Genomic DNA, 21075 nt, shown 5'->3' on the forward strand with positions numbered 1-21075 from the left:
TACAGCTGGCACTGGGCACCAGTCTGAGTGGCCACTGGGCACCAGTACAGCTGGCACTGGGCACCAGTGTGGCACTGGGACAGTCCGGTGGGGCTGGGGTGGGACGGGCTGCCCCGTGTCCCCCCCAGCCCAGCTGGGATCAGGGTGGGGGGGGGCTGCATCCAGCCGGGCAGCACTAACCCAGCCATGGGATCAGCCTGGGGGCAGCGCCCCCCCCATCGTACTGGGGTGACTGGGGGGAGGGGGGGGTCCCATGGGGCCTGATCCAGCTGAGCCCCCAAACCACCCCAACACCCCCACTGCCACCCGCTGCCCCCCATTTGCCCCGAATTATTGCCTCCCCTGGAGCCCTGATTGCCTAACAAAGGGCTGGGGGGGTCTCAGGCAGAGGGGGGCTGCAAGATATCAGCACCCTGGGGCCTGGCGCCCCCCCCACCGCCGGTGATTACCGAATTAACCGTCTGCACCCGTCTGCCACAGGGATGTGGGTCAGGGATTACCCGCGCCGTGCCCCCCAGCCCCGTTTTCCTTGCCCCCCCCAATGGGCAGGCACTGGGGATGTGGACCCCCCCCCCCGTGCTGTCCCGGGATGTGGCGCCCAGCCGTGTCCCCTGCCTGGGGTGGGGGGGACACAGGAAGGAGCTTCAGGCGGCCGTAATAAATACAAGAAGAGTTTATTGAAAAAAAAAAAACAAAAAAGAGGCAGGGGAGGGGGCATCGGGCCCCGGCCCAGGGTAATAAATAACAAACGTGCTCCCGGAGGGCACCGGCTTACAAAATATGGCTCTGGGCAGCGGGGACCCGCTGGGTCCCCAGCAAGGCTGGCAGGGGCCACCGGGCACCCCAGCAAGGAAGTTGGGGGGGGCCCAGCCCCCCGGCACCCCCGGGCACCTGAGAAGGGGCTGAGCACCGAGCACAGCGGGGTCCCAGCCCCAGCGGGGGGCACGGGGGCAGCCCCCCCACCGCCTCCCTGAGAGCCGCCGGCGCGGCCACCGCGAGGTCCCCAGCCCCGGGGCGGGGGGCTCAGCACCATCGGGGTCAGCCCGGGCTGGGCGCACAGCTCACGGCCCCTGTCCCCCGTCCACCCCCCTCCCCGAACTTGGGTCTCAGGCGAGGATCTTTTGGGGGATCTCCACCGAGGCCTTGATGAAGATGGCGTTGTCCCGCACGTAGTTGCGCTTCTTGATGTCCTCGTGGGAGATGAACTTGGGGTAGCCGAAGCCCAGGGTGCTCTCGTCCAGGGACCCGCGCGAGGCCCCCGGCTTCTGGAAGTTTTTCCAGTTGGGGTCGGGGTGGAAGGTCTCGGTGATGTGCTGGGGCTTGGAGAGCGAGGGGTCGCTCTGGTCCAGCAGGGAGAAGGTGACGCGGTAGGAGAAGGGCCACTCCAGCAGGTTGTCGTACTCGCCCGGCAGCACGCGGATGTAGACGGAGAGGTGGCTGCTCTCGCCGCTCCCGTTGCCGTTGAGGAAGGCTGAGACCTGCAGCTTGTAGCCGTACTTGTGGGTGTAGAAGGGGGGGCTGAAGAACTCGTAGTTGCTGCGGGCTTTGGCCTCCTGCAGCTTGCGGGCGTAGTCGGCGATCTTCCAGATGAGGATCCCGTCGCTGCTCACCGACAGCTCCTCCACGTCGCGCCGCAGCTCCAGGATCTCCTGCCGCTGCCGGCTCACCAGGGCGCACACCATGCCCAGGTGAGCCTTGGTGCTCTCCTCCAGGTGCCGGCCCATGGCCAGCTTGGGGCACTGCGGGGATGGCGCGGACGTCAGCAGGGGGTGGGATGGGGTGGGAGGAGGAGGCCACGGGGATGGCGTTGGGGAATGGGGGTGGTGGAGCGGGGTGGCGCAGGGCTGCACGGGGACAAAGGGGTGGGACGGGAGAGGGGTGGCACAGGGACACCTGGCTGGGATGGCACGGGGAGGACACCAGGGTGGCAAAGTGACGCAGGACAGGATGGGGACACCAAGTGGCCACAGGGATGGGGCAGAGCAGAATGGGAACCCCACGAGGGACTGGACAGATGTCAGGGCAGGAGAGCTGTGAGGATGCTGCGGGGCACGTGAAGGCATAAGGACACCGGGGTGGGATGGGGACAGGGACGCTGGCACGGGGCTGGGGCCACGCTTACCCGGTGCTTGCAGCCAGCCTCCTTGAAGGGACACAGCAGCATGGCAGTGTTGCAGCTCTCCTTCAGGTGGCTGGGCACGTCCTCCCGGGCGATGCTGGGCGTCCCGCACTGGTTGGGGCAGGGCACGGGGTACCGAGGACACTGGTACTGGTGGTTCTGGGGACAGAGGATGGCGGTCAGGTGGCGCTGAGAGCCGGCGGGGCGGCCCCGTCCCCACGGGCCCCGTCTCACCTGGATGGTGTCGAAGACGAACTCCTTGGCGCAGTAGGTGCAGGGCTGCGTGCGCTTGGGGCACTCGGCCAGGGTGTGCTGGGCCAGCAGGCGCCGCATCATGCGGGCCCCGCACTTGTTCTCGCAGTACACGCTCTCCTGGGGACACGTGCCCTGGTGGCCCTGGGGACCGCAGCAGCAGCGTCACCAGCCACGGCCAGGATCTGTCCCCACGGCCAGGCTGTGTCCCCACGGTGTCCCCCATCCACGTCCCCCATGGCCACCCTGCACCCCCCGTCCTGGCTACGCCCCCAGCCAGGCTGTGCCCCCCCATGCCACCCCTGCCAGCTGTGTCACACCCCCCCAGGCACGGCGTGTCCCCCCCCCCCGGTGCCCACCTCAAAGGCCTCCCCGGTGAAGTCGCTGGCGCAGAACTCGCACTTGACCCGGCGCTTGGGGCAGCCGTGCTGCACGTGCTCGGGCAGGTCGCGGCGGCTCAGCTTGGCGCTGCACCGGTTGGGGCAGGGGATGACGTTGAAGGCGCAGGTGCCAAGGTGGGCCTGGGGGCACAGGGATGGTTAGGGGGGGGGGTCCGGGGCACCCCAGGGTGCAGCCCTGCTCCTCTCCTGCCCACCAGCTCCTACCTGGAGGTGTTTGATGAGCCCGCTCCAGCGGCAGCCCTCCTCGCTGTGGATGCAGCGGATGGCCAGGCTCAACACTTGCGCCTCCAGCTCGGGGTCGGGGTAGATCTGTTGGGGAACAGGACAGCACCGGGATGTCAGCATCCCTCACCAGCCCCCTCCATCCCCCCCCCCAGCCCAGCGGGGAGCCGTGGGCACGGTGCCCGGGGCCGGATCCCCCCGCCGGCACGCGAACAAGCGCCCTTTGTCGGCAGCGGGTTTCCGTTTCCCAGCGTGGTGGCACAAAGGGCTCTTGCTTCCGCGCGGGCACCCGTGCCAGGCGCCGGGGCTGTGCCAGGCGGGGGCACAGAGACCCTCGCTGGGGACACGGGGACGTTCCCCTGCCAGCGGGGTGCCCTGGCCGCGTGCCCGGCTGTGCCTGCAGCTCCAGACTCACCTTGGCGTAGTCCAGGGGCAGCTGGTCCTCGGGGCACTTGAAGACGCCTTCGCTGCAAGAGAAAGGGGTCGGGATCAGGCAGGGCTGGGGCACGGCAGTGACACGTCCCACAGGACCCCCCCCAAGCCCCCAGCCCCCAGCCCAGGCCATCCGCGCTGCCCGCCCGGCATGCCAAATCCAGCCCTTGGGGAGCCCTAATCCCAGCGGCAGCCGCTCCATCTGTCAGAGCTGGGAAATGCCCCCGCCAGACGCCCCCCGGGCTGCCCCCCTGCTGTTGGGGGGGGGGGCTGACACCATCTGGAGCCCCCTCGCACCCCCCAAGGATGGAGGCAGGGGCCGGCGGGGCTGCGGGCAGCCCCGGGTGCCGGGGCCAGCAGCTGGGCTCCAGATGTGCAGCCCGGATGCACGGCCCCCGGGGGCTGCCCCTCGCCAGGAAATGGCCCCGCCAGCCACCCCGGCGAGGTGGGAACGGGGTGGGGGGACACGGGACCTGCAGCTGCTGCGTGCACGGAGCGGGGTCCCCAGCACACCGGGTCCCCACCTGGCTGCACCCCAGCAGGATGGGGTGCTCCTGCCAAAAGCCGGCCCTGGGGGCGCCCCCGGTGGGTACGGCGCAGCCCCAGGCGTCGCGGGGCGCAGGACGGGGACGGAGCCCAACGGGGAGCCTGGCACGGGGCACGGCTGGCCGGGAGCCACCGTCACCCCATGGCACCGTGCCCGGGGTGGGAAGCTTTGGGCGCTGCCCGTGGGGACAGCAGCAGGGACACGCAGGGACCCAAGCTCTGGCATCCCCGGGGATGTGAAGGGGACGAGGACACCCCGTGCCCCCGATCGCTCCGTGTGCCCTTGGCAAGCACTGGGGTGGCCGGGGCTGCCAAGGGGACGCGAGATGTTGTGGCCATCCCAGCAGTGCCACCAGCGCGTGCTGGCCTGGGATGTCACTGGGATCAGCTCATGGCCACTGTGTCCCGGTGCTGGGGACCAAGGGATAATGGGGACAGCAGCGGGGTGCGAGCCCTCGGGGCACAGCCACGTCCAGCCCCGCTCTGCCACGTGCCCACTGTGTTTGCACGGGCGTTCCCGCGGGACCACCACCACCACCACCAGCAGCCCCAGGCCCCTTTTCGGGAGGCGGCATCGCCCCGAGGCCTTTGGGAGGGGACGCAGCGGGGTGGCAGCACCGGCCCTGCCCGGTATCGGGGTGCGGGGGCCGTAATCCCCACCGGGGCGGGGGTCTGGGGCGCGAATCCCCGACAAAGCCTCCCCATTCCTCACGCTCGGCCGGGCAGGGAATGTGCTGAGGCAGCACCGGGGGCACCGTCCTTGCCTCTGACCTTCGTGGCGAGCCGGGGCGAAGGGGCAGGACCCCCCCAGACCCAAACAGAAGGGGTTTTGGGGGGGGGGGGGGCGCACGGATCCCCCCCCCCGTGTCCGGAGCTGAGCCCCACGGCCCCGGGTGGGTGCGGGAGCGGAGGCGCAGCCTGGCACCGGCCCCGGGAACGCCCGGTTTCGTAGAAACCGGCCTCGGGCAGCCCCGTGCCCCCCCCCCGGGGACCGTGCAAAGGTCGCCGGAGCGGGGCGAGGCTGAGCCGGGGGCGGCGGCGGGCGGAACGCGGGGCCGGGGGGGGGGGGGGCGCAGCCGGGCTCCGCCGCACGCCCCCGGGGCTCCCCCGGGGATGGAGGGGGACGGGGAAAAAGGGGGGGGGGGGGGGAACTAGGGGGGTTTGGGGGGGGTCTCCGGGGTGCCGGGGTGGGTGCTGCTTCCTTCCTGCGCGGCCGGGGCAGGATGTTGGAGGGTGCTGGGAGCGCGGCGCTTCGCCTGGCCTTCCTCCTCCTCCTCTTCCTCCTCCTCCTCCTCCTCTTCCTCCTCACCCCCCCCCCCCCCCCCGGCCCGCTGTCACGCGTGGGGGGGCGCCCCGCACCCCCCCCCCTTGCCCTGCAGCCCCCTCCCCGAACCCCAGCAGCACCCATCCGGCGCGCCCGCACCCTTGGGTGGGTGAGGTGGGGGGGGGGGGGGGGACCCTGCGTGATATCCCGGCGGGGTTAAAAGGGGGGGGGGAGTTTGGGAGTTTGGGGGGGGGGGAGGGGGGTCCTCACCTGAGGAACTCCTGCAGGCAGGTGTCGCAGAAGCGGTGGCCGCAGGTGGAGACGCGGACGGGCTCCCGCATGGGCTTCCCGCACAGCGGGCACAGCACCCGGCGCCGCGGCCGCTCCAGCAGCTTGTAGTCGTAGCCCGGCATCGCCCCCCCCCGCCCCCCCCCCCCCACGGCCCCGCAGCCGGCTCCCGGCCCCGCTCGCCTTCCTCCTCCTCCTCCTCCTCCTCCTGCCCGAGCCCCGGCTCCCGGCTCCCAGCACCCGGCTCCTCCCCGGGGCGGCGACAAAAGCGGAGCCACGCCGCCCCCAGCCCCGCTGCCCGCCCCCCCGACGGGGTTTTGGGTGGATTTGGGGGGGGTTTAGGGGGTGTTGGGGATGGAGGGCTGGCTGTGGGGCACCGCGGAGAGCTTGTTCCTCGCCCCAGGGGTTAGGGCAGCGGCTGGGGGGGCTTCGTTCCCAGCAGCCAGGGTCACTGGTTCCAGCCCCCCCCCCCGGCAGCGGTTCCCAGTTAGCAGAGGAGGGGGGGGGGGCTGGGGGTCCCGCTGGGCCAGCCAGGCTGTGTCCCTTGTCACTCACGCTTCTCTTCTTCCTCCTGCTTAAAATGACCCCCCCCGTCCCCGGCACCGGGTGGCCAGGAGCAGGGCCGCCCCACGGCTGGGTTTGGGCTCGGCCATGGGCGAATCCTGCCCCGATGGGTGCTGAGCACGAAAAACTCAGCTCAGGCTGGCGCGGCAGCCACCCCAGGGGCTTCCCCGAGGGCTGCGATGAGCCGGTGGGGAGCAGCGAGCTGAACTTGAACCATCTCGCACAGAGCCTGGAAACGCAACGTGCAAAAAGTAAAAATTAAATTTAAAAAAAAAAAAAAAAAGGACGACAGGCGGGTGAGCACGGGGAGCTGGTAGCGGTGCCACCAGCCAGCTGTCACGGGGGGTTTGGGCTGCTCAAATTTGGCTTCTCCTGGTGGGGTTTGCTCGGAGCCAGGAGCCCCCGGGGCAGGACCCAGCAGCAGCCCCGGGTCCCTTTGGTTCTGCCACCAAGTCACAGCACACCCCGGAGCCAAGCACACAGCAACCACAGCCGCTGCCCGACACCCATCCCAGCTCCCTGAGACACGGCCCCATCCCAAAACCATCCCCGTGGGGCCGGGTGATGGCCAGGAGGGTCCTGCAGCCCCTGTGCCAGCATCCCGGGGGGCTCCCCCCTGAGCTGCTCCCCGTGAGCCCAGAGAGCCCCCACCTCCGATGGCAGGCATGGAGCAGGCAGAGTTTTATCACTATTAACTCCATCTCTTTGATGTTCCCAAATTTTTCGTTTCTAACCTCGCTGAAGAGCCATCTCTGCTAATTAGCCCGGAGCTGACAAAGCCATCAGAAGGCGCTGGCTGTGCCGGCAGGATGGCTCCGGAGGTGTCAGACCCTGCAAACAAAGATCCCCTCCTTTCCCCCTCTCCCTAATGAAAGCCCTCCCCGCACTCCACATTACAGCGAGGCATTTGTCTCGCACAAAGGCGACACTCAACCTCCAGGCAGGGCAACCGCCTTTGGAGAGGGGATATGTTCCCGGCCCCGCTGGCAGGTCAGGCCCCGGACCCATCTGGGCTCGGGGAGGTTTCCTTCTCCTCCTTCCTTCCCTCTGCCTCGCGTTTAGGGACAGAAAGCCGACGCTCTGGCTTCTAACGAAGTCAAGGCGGCGCCTTTTGCCCCGGGGGAAGGAGTGGGGAGAGCCCGCTCCCTGTTCCTGGGGACCGGTGCCCGCAGAAGGTGAGGTGCTGGACGGACAGAGGGTGGCTGCGAAGCCTCGTGGGAACAGGGCTGTGACCAGGACAGGTGCCAGAACCAACCCAGAGCAGCTCAGGGAGCAGCAGGCGGGTTTTGGCCCTTCCCTTGCTGACAGCAAGGGGCCGAGGTCAGTGGGACGTGTGATCTCGGCAGGCATGGGAACGAGCATCCCTCGGAGCCTGCCCGCCCGCGGCTCCTCGTGTCCGTCCCTCCCTGCGGGCAGCTTTTCCCTGGTGCAAACGAACAGACCTCGGTGCAAACAAACAGACCTCGGTGAAAATGAACAGACCTTGGTGCAGACAAACAGACCTCGGTGTACATTAACAGACCCGGTCACCCAGGTGAGGTTGGCACTGACGGGGATGCACCACCCGGGACCGGGAGCCCTCGTCCCATCACGCTGCCTCCCCAGCCCGCTCCTCACGGCCCCGGGATGTGCTCAGCCCCTGGGCGGCCGAGCCGAGCTCTTCCAGCCGTTTCCAGCACCGGGGCGCAGGGACAAAGCGAGGATCAAGGCAGAAGCCCTGAGACCTGCAGTTTTCACCGGGAGCTTCTGTGGGGAAACAAAGCAGCAGACGTGAGGAATGCAACTGGCCTATTTGCCGGGGCTGCTCTCTGCCTCCGGCACACGGACGTGCCTCGGCTTGTCGTTTCAAGAGCTATTGTTGCTCGGGGCTGGGGGCCTCTTTGTTTCCTTTACCCTTTCTCCAGGCTTGGTCACAGCCCGGTATTAAATTATTCAAATCATCTCGCCGGGCTTCACAGCTGAACAGAGCGAGCAGGCTGCGAAATCCCCAGGGCTCCGGACCTCGGCGGCCAACCCCCAGCCCAGCACCAAGCCCGCCGGGCGGCACCGGTCCCTCCCTGCCTGGGGGGGAAAAGTCCCAATATTCGAGCTGGTGACACCCCCAGAACCAGCACTGCTGTGTGAAGCCCCTCGTTAAGCCATAAAACAACCCACCTAACGCCAGCAGGGCAGAGGGGGCTGCCAGCAGCATGCTGGAACAAGGAGCCTGGCTCTCAGGGCTCCATGTGGCCCTGGGGCAGAAGCATTTTGGTGTCACTGTTGGCGAGGCAAAGGGTGGCAGAGACTTCTGTCCCCACTAGCCAGCAGCCCTGGTGAGGCTGGAGCAGGGATCCTTCCTCATGGGGTGTGTTTGGATGCGGTGTGGGCTGAGGGGAGCCCCAAGAAGGGGGCTGTGTGGGTGGAGGGCAAGCACCGCACAGCCATGAGGAATCTTGCTGTAGGAGCTGGTGGTGCCCACAGCTCAGCGCAGGGAGGGAAGACAACAGCCCAGAGGGGCTCCGAGGTGATTTTCCCCAGCCCTGCAATTATCCTGGTGCTCAGGTTGGTCTGGGAGCAGCTACACCTTCCCCTCCGCCGACAGCAGGGCTGCCAGAGCTGTCCCCGTAACCTGCAGCACGAGGCGAGTGCCAAGGCACCGGCAGAGCCTTTGAACACAAGTCAGCTTCCTGGGATAGCAGGGTGTAACCGCCTGAAAAGGCAGCTCCACAAGAAACAAAACGGCAGGGGAAAAACCCATTCACCCACCCTGCCAGGAGCCAAAGAGGGAGGCCGCGTCTGCAGCCAGGACTGCACACACCTCTCCCGGCTGGACAGGACCTGCTCCCTTCCCCAGCCAGAGCCTGCGAGGCGAAGGAGGGAAGAGCAGGAGACCTGCAGAAATTCATTACCTTTCACATGACAGAGGGATCAGTCGGCTCCTAGCAGAGCCCGGCGAGGTTTCCCTCATTGAAGACGGGAGAGAATCACAAAAAATAATTAGAGAGATTCCATCTCAGCCAGCTTATGAAAGCACCGACTTTATACACAACAGATTGGCAACAGCACAAAGATGGATGTGAAAAGCAAGAGCATTTGCAATGTCAGACAGATCAGAGACAGAAGCTCATCAAAAAATGGCCCAGGGCAGATATGAGTTAAAAAAAGAAAAGGAAAAAAAAAAAAAGAAGGAAAGGAAAGGAAAGGAAACAACCCTTCTGGAGATAAAAACCGTAACTCCTGTCTGTGACATGGTGATGTGCCCCCCTCCTGCCTGCAGAAAGGATCCCTGCTGAAAATTCATCATCTCCCTCTAGAGATCTGGGTTAAAAAACTTCCATTAGAGACAATCACTCGCTGTGTTTTGCTGCCTTCCACTAGCTCGGCTGGGAGCCAGCGAGCTGGTCAGCAGCAGGATTTAGGGGCCTGAGGACAAACATCAGCTGGAGGATCCTCAGCTGAGCTCCTGGGGCCACGGGAGGCTGTAATCGGAGAGCTCCGGGCGGCACTTCGGGAGAGCGGCCGCGCTGCACCACACAGGCGTGACGCTGCTCGCGCCGGGTTCGGCCAGCCATGCAGGCCAGGACCCTTGAAAGCGTGCTGAACAGCTCAACCAACGGGCAAAACGCTTTCAGGGGGGGATGGGAAAGGCCAGACTTCTCTAATTAGAAAAGAGGTTTGCACTTAGTCACCCAGTGTAGTGCCTGGGGCTGTAACTCCAGACACTGCTGTGCAAAGGCTGACAGTTCTCTCAGACACCAAGCTGTCAGCCTGGGCTTTGTAACCAGAGACAGCTTCCACAGGGGAAAACAACCTCCGTGCTCACCAGCAGCAGAGGAGAGCCCTTCTACTTCCACAGGCGCTTCCAGCAGGGTGGAGAAGAGCCCCAGTGTGACCCACCGAACGCAGCGCCAGCACTGGGGACGTCTGCCCCACGGCAGGTCCAGTGCCGCGGCTCTCAGGCGCTTCAGGTTCACAACGACCCTCGTCGACGCGATGCGAGACCAGCTCCGGTTCTGTGGGAACCGTCGTCAGGAGCTCCCTGTTGTTGCTGCTCCCTTCTGGGCGCAGGGACACGGGTCCAGCGAGAGGACAGGCATGCTACATGGAGCCCCTGCACCCGCACGGCGAGGCTGGGTGCTGCCCCGCTCGCCTCCAGCTCACTGAGGAGGTGACTCTTCCACGGCAGCTGAAACACAAAAGCAGCACCGTGAATAAGCCCTAAGCCACCACTCGATGAAGCTGCAGCAAGCAGTGTCCTGCAGCAACAGATGAGCAATGCAAACCCTGCCCTGCTGCCCCTGGAAGTGGCAGTGGCAGAGCCCGAGCAGGAGGAAATATCTTGAGGCTCACGCCTTCCTCCTCCTCTCCAGCACGCCTGGCTTCTCCCAGCTATTCCAGGCCTGTGTTTGCAGTGGGATTGAGAAAAGGGTGCAGCAGCAGTCTCACAATAAAGCGGGCATGAGTCCAAGCCAGTCAAAAACAGCGCTGGCCACATGGGAGGAAACCGCAGAGCGGTGCACAACTGCCGCCCCAAAGGTGGAGCGCGGCTCGCCAGTGCCAGCACCCCTCCCTGCTCACGGCCAGACCTGAAAGTGGCTGTAACATCAAAAGTGTCACCAGCTCGGGCTCCCTCTGGAGAGGTTTCCAAGGGACTGAGCTGCGTGAAAGCCCGAAGTGAGAACTTAAGCCCTGGTGCTGAATCTTGCAGCTGAGCCTGTGCCTCTACGTGCTCAGCCCCTGCCGTGCTGCAGGTGGGAGCCCACAACCCAGCTGCCCGGAGCGCAGCGTGACTCCAGCACGGGAAGGGGGGTGCAGCTTGTAGCATTTTGCTCCCACGGCAAATTCCCTGCTTGTTCCTGAGCCCGGGGACTTGGCTGTCCCCCGTCCCCTTCACGGCAGCACGCATCACGTGAGAGCTCGGCACTCATCGCAGGAACGGGACCGATTCCGCTGCGCCGGGGCAGCCAGCGGGCCTCCTCCCCTCGGGGGTGTAATTAGCCTCCTTGAAGTGGGCTGGGGCTGGGATCCCTCAGCCCAGCGCCGAGGCCATAATCAGCCCGGCAGAGGAGGAAGAAAGGCCCCCTCCAGCAGTCTGGGCCAGGCTCCCATCGTACGCCCAGGCAACGGAAGGGCAGGGTGATGCCATGGGCACGTTTTAACCACGCAGCGATGCCGCCTTTGGCCTCAGCAGAGAGCAACCACAAAACCATCGCTATCTTTTCCAAACCACAACGGAGAGCCAGCAGCCAAAACGACGCCTCAAATCTCAGCTTCTTATTTCAGCAGCAGCAATTAGAGAGCTGCTCTTTTTGGATACCCGGGGGACCGCCGGCACGCCGGCTCCCCACCAGCTGCAGCCTGGCCAGCCCACCTGTCTGGGAGCGCGTGAGACAGCCTCCGCCACCCCCCTGCTCCCCCAGTCCGGGGGAAGCAGCAGTGTCACAGGGTGGTGGGGCAGAAGGGGAATATTTCTGCACTTTGCGTTATTTCTGTTCCTCTAGAGGGACAGGAATAATACATAGCTATGTGCCAGGGTTGCTCGGTAGAGCTCTGGGCACAAAGCATTGTGTCTGGCTGGGCCCTCACGGCAGGAATCTCAGCAGCAAAGCCTCTACTCACGCTTTACGGCCAGCAGCGTGTTCCCGTGGCAGCAGGCTACGGAGGTCACCAGGTACGGATGCGTCTCCTCCAGCTGCACAGGCCTCGGCGCTCCTGTCTCCTCGTCCTTCCTGCCCAAGCGTCCCCTGGCTCCTTTCCCCCAGGTGCACACCTCGCCGTCTGCAGAGGGACAGACCTGGCTGCACGCAGGGCTCCCGGTGGCCTTCACCAGGGAACAGCCTCCCGTCCACCTGGAGCTTTTTCCTGCCTCGACCGGCAACGTGGACTCCAGGCACTGGAAAGTCAGGGCCTGCTGCAGCCCAGCACGCGGGGGCTTCAGCCTCACCTGCTCCGATGGCCACGGTGAAGGCGTCCCCACAAGCCACCACGGTGATCTTCATGGCCTGGAGCCCCACGACCAGGTGGGGCACGCGACTGTTGCGGCAGGAGTTGGTGCCCAGCTGCCCGTGCTGGTTGCTCCCAAAGGTGTAACACTGGCCAGAAGCTGACGACAGAGACAGGAGAAACAAACGGGAGTCACCCGAGGATGCACAGAACCCCTTTGCTCTCTACCACGCTGAGCATCCTACTCCGCAGAGCTCCAGCACTGGGAGCAGGGTGTCTCTTGAGCCTCTTTTAGGCTTTTATCTACAAGAAAGGGAGGCAGGAGGAAGAGAGAGGAAACGCAGCCCCCTCTCCGGGGTCTGGGCACACGCGCCTCACCTGTGACCGCAGCGGAGTGCGCTGTACCGATGTCAGCGCACACAATTGGCTCTTGGTTCAAGGGGGCTGACTGGGCACACGTGAACACGGTGGCCTCTTCCACCTGGTCCTCTGGGGAAGGTTCTTCCGCCGATCTGATCTGGTCTAGGCCCAGCTTGTTACACCTGCGAAGAGGAAAGGGCAGCTCAGAGCTGGCTGAATCCAGCGTCAAATCCTGCCCTAGCATAACTGCACCCCCCAGCAGCGAGACGCCGGGGAGCAGCATCACACGGAGATGTCTTCTGGATGCCCTTGCTCCACCTTTGTGATGGACGCAACAAGGGCCTGAGGAAGCTGTAAGGCAGGCCCTGAGGTCTCTCAGACCCTCGCTTCCCCTACCTGTTGCTCCCGCAAGCAAGAATCTGGTTCTTCACTGTGAGGACCATGGAGGAATCGATGCCACAGATAACCCGCTGAGCCTCATGCTCTGGTGGGACTGCTACCTGCTGGGGGGAGTTATGGCACTCCAGGGTGCCCAGCCCAAGCCGACCTGGCAGGAGGAACAAAGCAGGACACAGCTGACAGCAACGCACTAACTGAGCACACCCCCACGAGCCACCGCATCGACAGGGCTGCCCGCAAGAGCCCAGCCGGGGACCCATCACCACGAAAGGCAGCGAAACCCCGAGCACGGGGGCCCTGGTGTGCAGTGAAGCAGCTGCGACTCGTCCACACCCACCTCGCCCGGCACATCTGGAGCGGACCGCAGGCGAGCAGGGCCAGCGAGGGGAGTGGGAGCAGGCAACGGGAAGCACGAGCCCCGTTTGGCTCAGCAGAGCTCTTCTTACCATTATCCCCCCTGCCCCAGGCAAACACTTCCCGTTCGTTGGAAACTGCCAGGACGTGGGACGCGCCACAGGCCACCTGCACCATCTCGTAGCCCAGCAGGGCCTCCACGATCTTGGGCTGGCAAGGGAAGAGCAGCAGCCGTCAGCCGAGACCTCCCAGCCCGCCCGGCTGCTCCCATCCCTCCCACCCTGCCCCCCCCAGCCCCAGCGCAGCGCTGGCAGCATCCCAGTTTTCATCCAACACAAACACCGGAGAATTTCTTTTTTTTTTTTTTTGGTTCCAAACAGCCTTCAAAGGGTTTTAAGAGACTACGTGCACGCAGCGCAGAAGATAATGCAAACATCTCTGGGGCGGAAGAAAGCAGCCAGCACAACGGTTTGGAGAGGGAAGAGGTTCAGCCGAAGGGCTGGGATTCGCCCCCCTGCCCGTGCGGGGAGTGCCAGGGGCTGTTAACGCACGCTCTGAGCAGGCAGGGGCTTGGTGCAGGATGCGTTGGCTGAAAGGCTCTCGTGCAGAGGAGCCGTGAGCCATCGCCACGTATTCGTTAGGGCGTGGGGAGACCGGGATCTCCACGGTTCGTCCAGCCCCTGCTGTGACCTGCTGTTAGATCTGACACCTCGCCGCAGCAAGCCTCGTTCTCATTATGTGCCCAAAGTGAAAAGCGCCATTTGCTGGGAGCTGGCCGCTGCTCCCACTTGGTCTCCCCCCAGCAATAAACACCGAGCAGCTCAGCTCCGGACGGAGCGAGGCACAAATGAGCCAGCTGACCAGAGAGACAAATGGCACCAGTCCCCGGGCTCGGCTGGAAGCCATCGGCTGCTGCCACATCCGAGGGCAGGCAAGGAAGAAGCTGGAAGGGAACAAGAGCCCCTCAGCCCCGGCGCTCGGAGCCAATCGGAAACACACAGCTCTTCTTTAAATACTGGCTCTTTTGAAAAATAACTTTTCTCAGTGAACCCTGGCAGCTGCAGGCCAAGAGTGAAGCAGGCAGGTGTGTGATTGGAGGCAGGCTCCAAGCTGGGCGCCTGCCAACAGCAACCACAAGGCAGCTCTTGACTTCCCCCGCGCTCAAAGGGATCATTGTGTGTGTGGGGGGGTGGCTGGAGAGAAAGAGAGAGGCAGGTTGGGCCTTTTAAAACCCGCAGCGACGAGGAGAGGAGGGGGAGGGTTGCGGATGCCAGAGCACGCCTGGGATGCACGCCCCTGGAGCTGGGATGAGCCCCGCGCATCTCACGTGGCGGAGAAAGTGCAATCCGTCCCCTGCCCTGGGGGAGCAGCGGGCCCGGCGCCTCCGCAACGAACCTGGCTGACGTCCGTGAAGCTTCCGTGCCCCAAACAGCCGTTGCTGCCGCTGCCGAAAGTCATGATTATCCCCCGGTCTGGGAAGGCAGAAAGAAGTGGTGTGAGCGGTACGCGTGACGCCCCGCGAGGCGCACACGCAGCCCGCGGGGGACTGGCTCTGCTCGGACCCGCTGTGACTCACAACGTGCTGGGGGGGCCCCCCGCGGCCTTCAGCAAGCTTCCAGGGAGCAGCGGCCTCGATGCGCTGCAGCAGCTCGAAAAGCAAACATCAGAGGATAGGGGAGCACCGAGATAACATTATTGCAGCTGTGTACGCAGGAGCTGCTAGCTCCACAGCCTGTCGAGGTGTTAAATACACAGAGCTGCTCGCCAAGCAGCCGCCCAGCAGAGCGGTGGCAGGAAAACGCCACGGGGAGGGAGGACAAACACATGCTTACGGAGTTTGCCAGCTGCATATCTGTCATCTACTGCCCTGATCCCCAGCAGAAGGGCAAACGGGGCTCCCAAAGGACCCCCGGGGAGGGCTTTGCTCCCCAGGCATGGCCTCAGGCTGGTGCTCATGCTCTCCTCCCAACCAGAAAGCCTTGTGGCCCGCTTTTACAGGGCGTCAGACCCTGCCTTCCTGCAGCTGAGGACAATCAGCCCCTCAGGAGCTCACAGGAACCCTTCGTGCTGACTTGTTGTTGCAGTGCCAGTCACTGCCTGTGTCCGTGTCACACTCGCACAGTACGTGACAGAGAATGAACTTCCCAGACATTCCTCACGCTCCAGGCCCCACTGCTCGGGCCATTTCTGGCTTCAGGTGACACCGCTGCAGGCAGGACGACAAACTGAATGCATTTATTGCCTTCCCCATACCAGACGGACCTTTGGGACTAGCGTCACATCACGTGAGGTCCTGTGATTCATGCCTGACCCCACCTGATGCTACACGGCATGCCACAGAGCCCTTCATTTCATCCCAGCCCAGTGCATCTCCCGGTTCCGCTCTGAGCAGGTAGCCCAGGCTGTCACCCTGCGTTTGTAAGCCAGCACCAAACCAGGCTGGGACTCATCTGGGACTCATCCAGGCACCAAACCAGGCAGTCCTGGCACTCATCCAGGCAAAGGCGCGCGGCAGCAGCTCACCTGTGAGACAGGCAGTGAAGAGATCGCCGCAGGACACGTGTTTGATGGTCACGCCAGACTGGCCCTCCAGAAAACGGGACACAAACTGAGGCTGCAGCTGCTCGGTGGCTCCCGGCAGAGAGGGGCCTCCTGCAGTGCCCATGGGGGGAGCCTGGAGAGGAGAAGCCACGTGCACCACGAGATGGGTAGGAGAACCGAGATGGGCCCCTTCCCACGGTGACATCCACGTCCTGCACTAGACTGTGGTCTGGGGGACGCAGGGCCAGGATCTGTGCGGTGAGGGGAAGTTTCTCCTCCTCAGAAACCGCACCTCCGAGCCCTCCGCGGCCACCGCCCGCCCCAGGTTCCCCGCGGCTCACCTCCCACATGATGAGGCGCCCCGATTTGGTGACCCCGGCCTTCTGCGTCCTGCCAGCAGACACCTGCACCACTTCGGTGTTGAGCATGGGCAGGCGGAGCGGGGTGGTGATGCCGCTCCCCCAGGTGTAGATGGACGACAGGGGAGGGGGGATTCCCGTCCTGGCTGAGCCACCTCGAACGCCTGCGGGTCAAACAGAAACCATCGAGTTAAGGCTCCTTCCTCTCCTCCCACAGGAGGAGAAGTACCCCGGCCAGCCTCGGTGCCCCCACAGCTGCCTGCCAGCAGCACCAGAGCAGCTCAGTGCTTCGGTCCAGCGCTGGCAAGGAGCTCGCTGCCAGGGCTGAGGAAACAGAGGGGAACAGCTCCTTGTGTTTTATCCCAGAAACGAGGGAAGCAGCAGCACGACAGCTCTCGCTAATTGTTGCCAGTGCCTGCTGCGCTGCCCCGTGTCGGGACTTCCTCCCTTAGCACCCCCATGGCTGGGTCCAGCCTTTACAGCAGGAGCTGCAGGAACTTGAATCAGGGCTCAGGGGAGGTGATGTTTCTTACTGTCCTCTCTCCTGAGGTTCGAGTGCCTCTCTGACCCCCCGACATCCAAAGAAGAGGGTTTTTTTGAAAGCCCCATGCCAGGACTCACCCCTCGGCCTGGCGCTGCTCATTCGTCCCCCCGTCCGGCTGTGGGTCACTGTTGGAACCGGAGCCAAGGGCTTTTCAGGCCTGCCAAACCAAAACCCAGTCCTTACCGCCAGCTCAGTGCCACCACGCGAATTCTGGGCAGACCTACAGCAGACACCACAGCTGACTAGCTCACAGAACTGCCTCGGCAGGTGCTTTAAGCCACCTGAGAAAGGGAAGTCAGTGTCAATGTGCCTCCCCCCGAGCTCCCAGCTCTCTGCTACCGCCACGACGAGCCCACACCTGCTGCGGCCACAAGCCACAGGGCCTGCAGCAGCTGCACGTTGGGTACCGCAGCAGAACGGCATGGGGACAGCTCTCTGTGGAGCTTGTAACATAGGCAGTGAGCTGGTCTGACGTGTTGTGAGCTGTGGCTGCCCCTCCCGAGGGACGCAGACGTGGCAGGACCACTCGCCTTCTCATCTTAACGCTGCCCACGTCGGTGTAGAGGTTGAGGAGGGGGCGAATGCAGATGGCCTGGGCCATGATCTCGTTCAGCTGGGGCCGCTTGGAAGGGTCCAGGTTCAGCATGCTGAGGATGAGCTGGCGCAGGTCGGGGCTGTACCTATCCGATATTGGGGCAAACGTCCCGCTCATGATCTTCAACACTAAGGCAGGGAGATTCTGAGAGAAAACAAGAGAGACGTACAGTGGCTGGGCAGGCAGAGGCGAGGCCAAGGCGGAAGATGCTCTCAGCACTGCCCTCTGCCTTCACACCGCCAGGCGCAGTGAGGAGAGCGAACCAAGCACGCATTTTCACCTCTGTAAGAGACCACGGCTCCCCGCACCGCACGTGAACCGTATCTGTCTTACCGCAGCTTCAAACGCTCTCTTGAGGCTGGCAAGTTCGTACAGCACACAGCCCAAAGCCCAGATATCGCTCTTCTGGTTGTAAGGCTTCCCTTCGCAGAGCTCTGGGGAGATGTAGCACGGAGTTCCCACAACCTGAAAGGGATGGAGAAATCTACAGCGATGCTGGGAAAGGCAGGAAGGCGGAAAGAGAACAGCTTGATTTGCAGCCCAGGGCACTGACTGGCCAGAGCACCAAAGCTGAGGGGAGCTGGGTGTTTGTTCCCTGGTGTCAATGTCTGGCTGACAATCTCAGTAAAAAAATATGAGGATTTGCCTTCCTGGAGGCCTCCCTTGCACATACAGAGATTACTTCTAATTTTGCTCCTATTCACCTGAGAGAATCGAAGCCCAGAGCAATGAGCATGATATAAACGCCCAGCCAGGTTTGACCAGGTAGGGAACGATACCAAAATCTCAAACACAGAGAGGAGATTAAGGCAAGGCAGGACAGAGGGGCACTGGCAGGAATTCAGTTGCCAGGTGTGTGTCTGATGAGCCTGCAAACACCATCCCTTCGGGCGGCAACAGGAGAAGCTCAACTGACCCTCACCAGCAGGCTCAGACACCCCATCCTCTCCTCTCCCAGGCTCAGGCAGGCAGCTCTTTCTCACTTTTCTGCAGCCTACAGAACCACAACAAATTCGGGCACAAAGCTATCAGCCTGTACAAACTCCAAGGAGTTGTGTGACCTACTGCAAGTATCCTGCCTCCAACCTTACTCCTACAGCAGCTTCCCAAAGACCATCGCGAGCCAAGCCCAGCGTTTCCAGCCTGCTGCCATGGCGGTAAGCAGCTCCCCTGCGAGGCCAGGCCACCCACCGTGTAGGCTTTGCTCTTGCTGCTCAGGATTTTGGAGATGCCGAAGTCCCCGATCTTGACAATCATGCGGTGCTTGTCCAAGAGGATGTTCTGCGTCTTCAGGTCGCGGTGCAGGATCTGCTTGGTGTGCACGTGGTGAAGAGCCAGAAGGATCTGCACGAAGAAGTGCAGGATGGTGTCCTCATCCAGCAAGGAGTTGCAGCGCTTGTGAATAAACTCCGCCAGCGTGCCCCCTGCAAAGAACAACCAAGGGCTGTCAGCAAGGGTGGCCGCACAGGGCAGCACGAGCCCAGCCTAAAAATCGGGGGATTTAGGCACAGCATCTTAACGAGGCAAGCGCATGGGAAAGAACGCGTCCTGGTGGGACATGTGGCACGTTCTCTCCGTGCTCCCGAGACCGTGCGGAGAACAGTGGCAGCACAGTTGGTGGGATGAAGAAACAGCGGGAGAGAAGTCGCTGTTGACATCTTGTCAAAGGCAGCAGGAAAAAGGAACGCGAAAATTACAGCTCCTGGAGCCCTGTCAGGACACAAACCTCGATGGCAGAACAAGATAAGCCTGTTCTGCAGACGAAAATTCTTGCAGTCCAAGAGGCCACGTGGCACTGAGAGGCCCCTATCAAGAAGGGGAGGTCTCGATTCAGGTTTCCTGCGAAACCTTTAACAAACTCATGCAAACGTTGAGTTAATCTTACGCTCCACGGCAAGTCTCGTTAGAAATCACATCTTCCCACACAGATCGGTGGGACCAACAGTGTGGCCAAGAGCTGACAAAGGGAAGCATAAGTGAAACCCAAACCCAGGGCAGATGGTGGAACACTTATCATCGGCAGGGGTGTCAGAAATCTCTTTGTATCTGTTAGGAGTAGCAGGCATAAGGCGTGTAAGCACAGAAACACAGAGTGGCTGGGGGTTGGCAGGGACCTACGGAGGTCCTCATGTCCACCCCCTGCTCAGGCAGGGCCAGCTAGAGACGATTGCCCAGGCCCACAACCAGATGGCTTCCAAGGATCTCCAGGGAGGGCGACTCCGGCACCTCCCTGGGCAACCAATGCCAGCGCTCAGCCACTTGGCTCTTGGTCAGCTTGGCGCCCACCAGGACCCACAGATGCTTCTCAGGAAAAATATATAACAGCCGTATCTGCTCTAGAAGGCCTCGTTTGCAGTCCTGGGGGGGTTCTGGAGGACAACGTGAGGCCACAGCAGACGGACCCAAGGCGAGCTGAATGCTCGGCGTCCCCTGGAGCTGCTCGAGGGGCGAGCGGGGCCCACCTGGGGCGTACTCCATGGCGATCATGAGGGCCTTGTCCTCCAGGAAGTTCTCGTAGTACTCGATGACGTTGGGGTGGCTGAGCAGCTTGAGCACCTGGCACTCGTTCTGCGCCGCCAGCCGCTCGTCCTTGCTCATCTGCTCCACGGGGATCTGCTTCAGGATGACCAGCTTCTGGTCGGCCTTGCGCAGGCACAGGTGGACGATGCTGCGGGGACACAGGGACAGGGCGCCCTTGGGTGACAGGGCCTGGGGGCTGCCGCGTTGCCGTGGCAACGGGGACTGCATGGCAACCCCTTCCCCATCCCGGGGGGGGGTGCCACGTCCCCCCCTCCCGTTACCATGGAAACAGCCAGGGTCAGCCCCCCCCCGGGTGCCACACTCACCCCGCGTTGCCATGGCAAAGTGGCCCGGAGCCTTGTTGCCATGGTAACGAGGCCTGCGGCCTACCACCCCGCGGTGCCAGCGGCCTGCCGCCCCCTCCGCCCCCCACCCCCAGAGCCCCCCGCTCCGCCCGGAGCCCCCCTCAGCCGCCAGCCGTCCCCCCTCACCCGAAGGCCCCTCTCCCCACCACCCGGATCCGTTCGTATTTCTCCATCGCTCCCCCTGCAGGCCCAGGCCCCTCCCGTTTCCATGGAGACACTTCCGGGTTCCCCTACGGTGGCCGCAGACGGACAAAACTCCCCGGACCGCGCCCGTCCCCCCCCCCCCCCCGTTGTAGGGCCGTTATATGGCCACGGAATCCCCCCGGCGGCTCCTCACCGCTCCCCACCCCACCGGGGTGCCCCCTCCCGGCTGTCCGGTGCCCCCATCCCCTCCCTGCCGCCGCCCCAAGCCAGCTTTGCCCCCCTTGGGACCCCCCTCGGCCGGCCCTGGGGGGGGGTCTCTGGCACCGGGGGGGGGGGTCCTCGCCCTGCAGCCAGGGGGGGCCGCCCCTGCCCCAAAGAGGGGCACAGGGACAGCGGTGGCACTGCCCCCCCCCCCCCCCGGCCATGCCGTGTGGCCGTGCTGCCATCTAGCGACACCCAGCACGGCGAGACGGGGGGGGGGGGGGACCCCAGAGCCCCCCTGAAGAGGCCAGGGGTGGTGGGGGGCGAGGTGGCAGCGCTGGGACACCGGGGGGGGGGGGGGGGGCTCTGGGACACGCACACAATGCCTGGCACAGATGTGTAACGCCCTGTGGGTGGGCAACGCCTGGTGCACACGGAAGGGGCCTCAAAGCCCCCCCAGCCCCAGCCCCCGCCATGGGCAGGGTGCCCCCCACCACATCAGGGTGCCCAAGGTCCCGTCCGGCCTGGCCTTGGGCACCTCAGGGATGGGGCAGCCACAGCTCCTCTGGGCAGCCTGCACCAGGCCTCGCCGCCCTCACCGTGACGAGTTTCCTCCTAATGGCTAGCTTGAATCTGTTCTCGTTGAGTTTAACGCCATTCCCTTGCCCTGTCATCATCTACCT

The 21075-nt window shown here is 64.0% G+C and overlaps 2 protein-coding genes across 2 annotated transcripts; both read right to left on the reverse strand.

The window, feature by feature from the left end:
- Window positions 1–643: 643 nt before the first annotated feature.
- On the reverse strand, window positions 644–8941 carry TRAF4 (TNF receptor associated factor 4). Its single transcript, XM_080563047.1, has 7 exons — window positions 5507–8941; window positions 3410–3461; window positions 2977–3081; window positions 2731–2892; window positions 2354–2515; window positions 2123–2278; window positions 644–1739 (listed from the first exon to the last, which is right to left on the reverse strand). Exons 1-7 carry the CDS (start codon window positions 5647–5649, stop codon window positions 1107–1109), a joined length of 1413 nt encoding a protein of 470 aa, XP_080419173.1. The 5' UTR covers window positions 5650–8941; the 3' UTR covers window positions 644–1106.
- A 139-nt stretch (window positions 8942–9080) lies between these two features.
- On the reverse strand, window positions 9081–20318 carry NEK8 (NIMA related kinase 8). Its single transcript, XM_080563046.1, has 15 exons — window positions 20174–20318; window positions 19625–19830; window positions 18354–18586; window positions 17496–17627; window positions 17098–17306; window positions 16645–16724; window positions 16006–16187; window positions 15647–15797; window positions 14519–14595; window positions 13216–13333; window positions 12767–12917; window positions 12389–12552; window positions 12012–12170; window positions 11687–11845; window positions 9081–10253 (listed from the first exon to the last, which is right to left on the reverse strand). The coding sequence occupies exons 1-15, from the start codon at window positions 20218–20220 to the stop codon at window positions 10225–10227; spliced, it is 2097 nt and encodes a 698-aa protein (XP_080419172.1). The 5' UTR covers window positions 20221–20318; the 3' UTR covers window positions 9081–10224.
- Window positions 20319–21075: the final 757 nt, after the last annotated feature.

This window comes from Anser brachyrhynchus, assembly GCF_964034855.1.
Source record: "Anser brachyrhynchus genome assembly, chromosome: 20".
In the NCBI taxonomy this organism is placed as follows: domain Eukaryota; kingdom Metazoa; phylum Chordata; class Aves; order Anseriformes; family Anatidae; genus Anser; species Anser brachyrhynchus.

Bases quoted from the DNA above. Each gene is read 5' to 3' on its own strand.
- TRAF4 (XM_080563047.1), bottom strand. From the start codon at position 5,649: ATGCCGGGCTACGACTACAAGCTGCTGGAGCGGCCGCGGCGCCGGGTG. The intron at 3,462-5,506 runs GTGAGGACCCCC...TTTCTCTTGCAG, and splicing joins TGCCTGCAGGAGTTCCTCAG to CGAAGGCGTCTTCAAGTGCC. The intron at 2,279-2,353 runs GTGAGACGGGGC...CTCTGTCCCCAG, and splicing joins TCGTCTTCGACACCATCCAG to AACCACCAGTACCAGTGTCC.
- NEK8 (XM_080563046.1), bottom strand. From the start codon at position 20,220: ATGGAGAAATACGAACGGATCCGGGTGGTGGGGAGAGGGGCCTTCGG. The intron at 17,628-18,353 runs GTGGGTGGCCTG...CATCCCTTTCAG, and splicing joins GCAAGAGCAAAGCCTACACG to GTTGTGGGAACTCCGTGCTA. The intron at 12,553-12,766 runs GTAGGGGAAGCG...TCCTCTTCGCAG, and splicing joins CTTGCTTGCGGGAGCAACAG to GTGTAACAAGCTGGGCCTAG.